The sequence below is a fragment of the Bufo bufo genome, chromosome 4 (assembly GCF_905171765.1).
Source record: "Bufo bufo chromosome 4, aBufBuf1.1, whole genome shotgun sequence".
Lineage (NCBI taxonomy): Eukaryota > Metazoa > Chordata > Amphibia > Anura > Bufonidae > Bufo > Bufo bufo.
Genome location: NC_053392.1, coordinates 252,376,855 through 252,385,431, shown reverse-complemented (window position 1 = coordinate 252,385,431; position 8,577 = coordinate 252,376,855). Strand labels below are relative to the sequence as shown.

The following is an 8,577-nucleotide window of genomic DNA, read 5'->3' as shown; positions in this document are numbered from 1 at the left end:
CTCCTGATGTCACACACCCCCTCACATGACGTCACCGGGACACTGCTCCCCCTTATGATGTAGGAGCTCTCAGATTCTCCTCAGACGTGTAGCGAGGAGCCCGCCACATTCTCCAGCCCCAGCCCGTCCATTCCCCTCTGCAGTCTCCTCCGCTCCGGATCTCCTCCTCTCCTAAGGATTGTCTCTCCGCAATACCTGGCCCTGGTGCTGCCACCATGTCTGAGATTCTCCCCTACAGCGAGGACAAGATGGGGCATTACGGCTCTGACACCGAGGTGGGGCAGATCTCCTTCAGCTGCCGTCTCCAGGACACCAGCGCCTTCTTCGGGGGCAACCAGCAGAAGAGACCCCCCAAACTGGGGCAGATTGGAAGAGCCAAGAGAGGTAAGAAGGGTTCTATGGCCGGGGCGATGACACATCATGTAGCCATAGAGGGGGGATTACCGCACAGATAGTACTTCATCACACTATACCTCCATGCCATCGCCCTCCTCTCTGTCTGTGCCCCAGACCCCCTCTCTCCATGGGAGTCCTCCCTGGCATTAGATGTCTGTGTGTATCATGGGGTGTGTGGAGCCATCACCGAGCCTGTGCTGAGGAGGAGGAGGATGATGATACATGATCAGCCATCATCTTCATCTAATGTATACCCTATATAGAGGGCACACACTGAGAGGGCACAGGTAAAGGTATGTCCAGATGCAGGCTGGCACCCTGCCCGCTCAGACACTACTTGTAGCTATGAGTTATGCCATGTGTTTTCTGCTGGGAATGTGCATGCCCCCTTGGTGGGATAAAGGGCTTCCACTTGGGTACAGTATATTAACGCATGCCAGTGTGGATGAAATGTATGTGGTGGGGGCACGTTGGTATGGCTCAGTGCAGACATGGCGTCCTATTGCGAGCATGCAATGATCATACAATTGTCATATTGGGTTGATTTTGTGGGGGATTTGCATCAAGCCCAGCATTGAGCGGCTGTATGGGGGGAAGGGGGGGGGGGATGCAGACAGGTAGATGAACATGTTGAGCTTACTATGTACTATACGCCTGCTAATCCCAATAATGCCTTGTTTTGTTGTGCATTCTTCTCTCTTGGAGCTGACACTGTCCAAGGTACTGATCTCAGAGCGTGCCTATATATCTCTATATTCTCTGTGCATACGTGTGGTTTGTATATCTGTACACAGAGAAGCACACATACGCAGTGTACGTTGTCACGCTCCCAAAGCGGTCAGTTTCTGCTACCAGTAGTGTCTGTGAGGTGCTGTATGTTTTCCAATGAAGTGTAAAGAAGTTGTGCTCTCACCTTCTAGATGGGGGGCGACCAAACCAGACCATTAATTAACCCTGTGCGCTGCGTCTTGCAATGACAGGGGATCCCATTCTGCTAGGAGGGGCGGTATACGGATACGGAATGCCATTGTTCTAGACGGGTCTGGGACCATCTTAGATGGTGCAAAATAGCTGGAGCTTAGGAGTTGCTCTAGACATTTCACGTCTTTAAGGCAGGAGAACCATCAATGCTGTGAACATGAGCGAAATTCAGCATTTCGAGGGGGGCACTGGCAGGGGGGTGAATTCAAAGGAATTGACTACGACAGTAGAACCATGGAAGAAAATATACCAGGAATATTCCCCTCATGCATTCTGTGCAGAGCACATTGGTGCATTACGTACTTAGCCTACTAGATTGTGCACCATAAGCCAGACAGATCTTTATTTGTCCCTAAATATTGACCCCATAAGCATAGCAGCGACAGGGGCCCCTCTGGCCCTCATTCTGTGATCAAGAACCAGGGCAGCATGGTTCTTCCCCCTTTTAGAAGTAATTGGTTCCATTTCGGACATCAAGAGAGGAATAAAAACCTACATCAGAGACATAAATACAGACACAGAGCTGGAATCACAATTCAGCCTTGGCATGTTGGAGATGACCACTACCTACCCCCTTTCAGTGCTAGATAACCTCTTTATTTGAGTTGCTTATTATTTCTGTGAAAGTTCACTGGTCTCCATTGTATGACCAAGGACTGAAGTAACAACCAGTGCTCTGATCACGTGCAATTTGGGAGAGATTATCATGGCAGCTTTCAATCAGCAATGGTTGGGAATGTGTCCAGGAGCCATTGATCCTCTTCCATGGCGTTAGGGTGTGATTAGGTTTGGAAGCAGTTTTACTCTTGGATGCTGTGTAGGCCTTAGTATTGAAGAGGTGAGTGCACAATTTCCTGGCTGTACATACTGTATCTGCATCCTTTGTATTGAGCTATGCGGTTGTTTCTGTATACACGTGTATGCATCATTGTGTCCATACGTGTGTGCATTGCTAGACTCCAGCCAACTGCAGTGTAGGAGTGAATGCACATGTTGTTCTCCTCGCTTCTCCAGCCCTCACCTTCTCCTCCTCATCTGATTTCTCAGCATTTCATGTCTCTCCATGTCATCTCTCGTCCCACTATCACCTATCTTGGTGCACATTGCCTGTTGATACCCAACCCCATGTTTCTCCCTTTCTTCAGTTGTTATTGAAGATGACAGAATAGACGAGGTGCTGAAGGGGGTGTCGGACAAGTCTCCCTCCGGAGTATAAGGTGTGGAAGTGGCTGCTCTCCACCCTGATTTGTAAGCACTTTTGGCTGTGCATGTTTGTGGACATGGAGAAGAAGGAAAGGCTTTGAGGCTGCTGGCAAATCTCCACCCTCCACCTTGATCCAGACCCTCTGCAGGTCTCCTGATGGTGCCATCTGGCTCCCCACTCCACTCAGACCACGCCAATGACCTCCAAAGTGGAGATGTTCATTTCAGCACCTTCCTATACCCCTTTGTCACTGTCCCTCACCCTGGGCTCTGGGGGCAGCGATGAGTCTCTCAACCCATGTTAAAAAGCCAACCCCAGAATGGGTGTTGTTGTCCTTAGCATCTGCCTGTGTGCCAAGAAGGTGCTTGTAGACTGGAGCACCACGGAGTTTGTGCCAATCAACTCCAGACCTTGCCAGGTGCTGCCTCCTCCTCCTGACTCACAATGTACATCCCAGGGGCTGTAGGTTATTAGAAATGCACTTTATTCTGTCTCTAGTGAAGTAATAATCTTTAGCTGTGTGCGTATTTGTGGACCCGAAGGGAACCCATCTGCGCGGCCGTGTTTATATATCTATCTATATATATAAATAAATAAATACATTTAGTCATGTGTATATATAGGTATATATATATATATATATAGGATGATTTGTGATTATTAATACCATGCCCCCTCCAGTCAACCAGAATAACCAGCATCAGAACAATAAGAGACTGGACACGCACCCATCTTCCCCTTCATCTTGCCCTTCATGTTCAAGAAACCAGCAGGTCGGAAGCAGAGCAGCTGGAGGGCGCAGAGCAGGCACAGGCCGTCCTTTTGCTGTCCAAACCCAAGCAAGAATAAGACTTAATTTGCTCCATCTCTTGCATGAGCTTCCGAATCCATCCTGGATCCCACCCTTTCCCAGCACGCTCCTTTTTAACAGGAACCCTTTACATTTGTATTTTTATATACAACTCTTTGTTATTCTATGAATTCTGATACATGCTGGTGACTGTGCAGAGTCACATCAGAGATGCAGCCAACTTCTGGATGCAGAGTGATTGGCGGTCAAGCGAATGGCCGTTTAGAGCAGTAACCTGAGGAGGGGGGAGCCTTGATCGGGTCTTTATGTAACATACTGCTGCCACCACCATGAATGTGTAAGGACTGAGCCAACCTGCGGATGGTAGGTCTTGCCATTGTTTGATAGAATTTTTACATCAATATGCTGCTTGCTACTAGGACATGTTGTTCCATGTGGGAGATATGTCCCTTCTACATGTATTATATAGTCTATGTTTCAATAGGTATACAATGCTTTCTATGGCGCTAAACTTGATATCTAATATATATGTGCCAGCTTTACCTAAGTGCATATGTAGAAATATGCTGCACATTTCATGTATGGAGTAATGTTTACACTGGATAGTTCTCCTTCTTGTACATACCTGCATATTGCAAATGTAGCAAGTGTTCCTTTTACCTTCCACGTCATATCGTTTTTGAGCTAGAGATTTGAAATGTTTGCACGTATTTCTACATTGCAACCATGGAGGAACATATATATATATATATATATGTATGTATGTATATATATATATATATATATATATATAAAATTATTAGTTAAATATATATATTATATACACACGTTTTCCGTGGCACTTCTGATTTTGTGTTAGGCCACGCTGCTTCCGGGCAGCTTTGGTTCATAGAAGAGGTCAGCGGAGAAAGGTCTGCGGATAGTCGGACTACTTTCCAGTATAATTCTGTTGGCCCTAGTTTGATGCCTTCTAGACAGAGGGCACTTTTGGGTATAATAGGATAAAAACACCCAAATACCCATCTCTCTGTAACAGTACCAAATAGAATAGTAACATTTTAGACAGTGTCCAAACCTGTCAACGTTTCCATCCGTACCCTAAGTAATGGCAATTTATTGGTTTGGGTATGCCAAGAGAATTTTCTTTAGAAGAGACAACAGGACATCTCTTTAGATATCTCTCTTTCGGAAATACTATACTGCGTTATGAAAATGCAGTTTTGCCTACATATATTTGTACAAGTCCTGTGTAAGTCACCTTATAAGATATAACAGGGCTTAGACTTTGAAACGCACCTTAAAACCCAACCTACCACACTTAAAGGCTAAGGACCTTTGGAGGCAATTTATTTTATTACAGTCTACTCATTTTGGGCTAAAAACATTTTTTCTCTTGGTCTTTATTTAGAACTTATCAAGACGGGCGCTTTCTGCGCTGCAGGAGGATGCACAGGCCTCATCATAAATTAGGAGCATCCTCTGGCAGTTCGTGCGCCTATACAGAAATCTACAAAAGCTCAGAGCTGCCATAGATTTTTGGCTTCATTGGCATAAATGTAGATACATTTGTCCGGGTGGCTGGCCACTCCCCCTTCCAGGTGTGGCCACACCCCCTTTAGGGAAATGGCGGGGGCAACTCTAAAGCGGGATATGCAACAATTTTTTTTTAAAAGTCGTAAACACATTTTCTAAAACAACTTTCAGTGCATTTGCAGACTAACAGACTCTCTGCTCCACACTGAATCCATATGAGAACTGCTGTGTTGGCTTGATCCGTAACCCTTGTCTCTGGACTCCTGACAGCTTATAAACACTCATCATAGCTGAATTCTGATTAAACTGATAAGGCTTTAGCTATAATGAGTGCTTATGGGCTGTTAGAAAAGAACAGATAAGCGCTACAGATCCAGCCATCAGAGCAGCTCCTTGACGGATTCAGTGTGGAGCAGAGAGTCTGCTAGTCTGCAAATACACAGAAAGCTGTAGAAGAAGCACTGTTGAAAAATCTTTAAAGGGGTTATCCGAAACTAAAAAATGTCCCTCATATACCCGGGCCCCTCGTACTGAATCTACTTACCTGGCTCCCTGCCCCGACGCAGCGGCTTCTCCCCGTGCGTGGATGACAACAGCCAATGACAGGCAGTGACGGGGATGAGCGTCCCTAGTATCGCGGGTGACGCGAGGGAGGCTCGTCCCCATCCCTGCCTGCCATTGGCTGCTCCCCGACACTGGACATTTTCATCCGCACACGGGGAGAAGCAGCAGCGGCGATGCGGGGAACAAGGAGCGGCGCAGGGAGCTAGGTAACTATATTCAGTGTGAGGGGCCTGGGCATATGGGGGACATTTTTTAGTCTCGGATAACCCCTTTAAGTCCAACTGAAAAACAGAGTTTTAGCCCGAAATGTGCAGAATGCAATAATGTTTTTGAAAATACAGAGAGGGCTGTATGCAATGAAATTGCCGCTACAGCTTTAATTCTTGAGCGTGTCACACACACTCGGTTTTCTGGATCTGTATTTTCAAGTGGGAACCTGAGACCTGTCAGTCCTGTCAGTGTGCAGCACTTGATGGTATGGGTCGGCGTATGTCACATATCCTGGTGGTGGCGCTACCGTCTCTGTCTACAATCACTGCTGGTGGTGACCTATAAAAATAAAGGTTTTTGGCTAGATGAAATAATGTTGGAAATTTTATACTGCTATCTTTAACCAGGGGATGGTTCCAGGAATCCACCCAGTCTCTGAATGTGAAGTAACAGCTGTTAACCGCCTCTTTTATGGGACTTAATAGTTGTGTTTTTAATTTTCTACTTTTCTTTTTTTATTGTTTTTTTTCTCCCTTTTTTTCTTCATTTTTTAAAAGCTTCTAAATCCTGTGCATGGACTTAAGATTGGATTATTATACATCATTTTCTGATTCGAATAAGGCAATGCTGTGCCATTCTGAGAATGACTCATTGTACATTATTACCATTTCAACTGTATATGGTGAATAAATAAATGAACTGATCACCACTGAGATCCCGTGTGTTTGTTTTAATGGGAATCTACTCCTATGATGGCGAGGAAGAGGATGGTGAAGGCCAAATGCGTTTCATACGGTAAGCAGAAGGCCTAGGATTAATCGGGATCAGAAAAAAAAGTGTATTCACAAGAACGTATTTTTCTCCTGCGTCTGATCAACGTTTTGGCAGATCACACTGGCTGTGTGTTTTGCATTTTGCGGAATGGAACGTCCTGCCCTCTATATAACAGTCCTATCCTTGTCCATAAAACGGACAAGAATAGGACGTGTATTTTTTTGCGGATGCAATGGGACGGACATACGGATCATTTGCTGCTCCATTGAAGTGAATGGGTCTGCATCTGCAAAAATGTGGATCGGATGCGGACCAAAAATACGTTTGTGTGCATGAGCCCTTATTCCAGATGCAACCTATCTCCTGCTTCAACCATTGCTTGTTTTCTGTGTTTGGGTCTCGGTTAACCTTCTTTTTATGGACGGATGGAGAAACATTCTCCGGGTATGGTCAAAGCTGTTGTGGCCCCTTGGCACCACCCCAAAGCATTTTTCCAATTGGTTGAAGTTGTTAGCTTACAGAGTTATGTGGTATCAGCTACACGGCGATTGTGGGCGAGACATGTGTCGTGCACCCAAGTATAGCAGGGCGGAAATAGAAATTAATGGGGTCGCAGCGCAACTCACAAATCCAGCACTGTGGTCTCTGCCCTACTACACTGAGTTACTGGGGTGCACAATTGTCACACCCAAAATTGCCATATAGCTACTGAATGCTCTTATACTTCTCAAATCACAAGATTCTCCACTGCTGCCAATACAATGGCAGTCCAGCTTCAGGTTACTAGGAATACATTGCCTGACAACTGCTTATTTTCACATAGGGTTGTCAGTGTGTTCAGAGCAACTAGTCTAGTGCATAATACTTGGTCTGGAACTCAAGGTAGAGGGTTTTGGCATGAATGAAATCAGACTTTTATTTCACTTATTGCAAAAAAGTATTGCTATGTCTGTGTGAGTAAATTTAGGTGGAGCACCTCTTTAGACTAGAAAGTTCATCAGTTTATTCCACACAGAACATGGGTGTTCCTCTAGTTTTCCAGCTTGTGCAGCAATCCTTAGGCCTCTTGTACACGAATGTGTGCGGCCCGCAACGCACGAACACCCACCGTGGGGCAGCAGCAGTGGATCGCGGACCCATTCACTTTAATGGGTCCACGATCCGGCCGTTCCGCAAAAAGATAGGACATGTTCTATCTTTTTGCAGAACGGCAGTATGGGACGAAACCCCACGGAAGCACTCCATAGTGCTTCCATAGGGTTCTGTTTCGTGCTTCCGTTCCGCACCATTCCGGATTTGCGGACCCATTGAAGTGAATAGGTCCGCATCCGTGATGCGGAATGCACGCGGAACGGTGCCCGTGTATTGCGGATCCGCAAATGAGGTCCGCAATACGGCCACGGAGCCTTAGGCTACTTTCACACTCGCGTGATCCGTTTGTATTATCTTTAACATAGACAAACGGATCCGTCTTGAACACCATTGAAAGTCAATGGGGGACGGATCTGTTTTCTATTGTGCCATATTGTGTCAGTGAAAACAGATTCTTCCCTATTGACTTACATTGTGTGTTGGGACGGATCCGTTTGGCTCAGTTTCGGCAGACGGACACCAAAACGCTGCAAGCAGCGTCTTGGTGTCCGCCTCCAAAGCGGAATGGAGATGGAACGGAGGCAAACTGATGGATTCTGAGCGGATCCTTATCCATTCAGAATGCATTAAGGGCAAAACTGATCCGTTTTGGACCGCTTGTGAGAGCCCTGAACGGATCTCCCAAACAGAAAGCCAAAACGCCAGTGTGAAAGTAGGCTTAAACGGATAGTGATGCTTCAATAGTGACTAATGGTCTGTTCACACACATGGGTTTCTTTGTGGTAATAATAATCTTTCTTTATATGGCACCAACATATTCTGCAGCGTTTTACAATCAGAGCTTTCATGTACAAACAGAATCATACATTACAAAGCAACAAACATGTCAACAACTAAAACAAAAGGAATGAGGTCACCCTTATTGAGACAAAATGTAACTTATACTATTTATGCTCAAAGTAAATACGCTTGTATTTACTTTTAGCATAAATATTAAAAGTTATGTTTTATC

The 8,577-nt window shown here is 45.5% G+C and overlaps 1 protein-coding gene across 1 annotated transcript; it reads left to right on the top strand.

Moving 5' to 3' along the window:
* The first annotated feature begins 215 nt into the window (after positions 1-215).
* Positions 216-2,593, top strand: CAMK2N2 (calcium/calmodulin dependent protein kinase II inhibitor 2). The gene is made up of 2 exons (XM_040426798.1): positions 216-384; positions 2,523-2,593. Exons 1-2 carry the CDS (start codon positions 216-218, stop codon positions 2,591-2,593), a joined length of 240 nt encoding a protein of 79 aa, XP_040282732.1.
* Positions 2,594-8,577: the final 5,984 nt, after the last annotated feature.

What these genes read in the sequence shown, in the direction of transcription:
- CAMK2N2 (XM_040426798.1), top strand. Translation starts at nt 216, where the DNA reads ATGTCTGAGATTCTCCCCTACAGCGAGGACAAGATGGGGCATTACGGC. An exon ending in GATTGGAAGAGCCAAGAGAG is followed by an intron (nt 385 to 2,522) that starts GTAAGAAGGGTT and finishes CCCTTTCTTCAG; the next exon opens with TTGTTATTGAAGATGACAGA.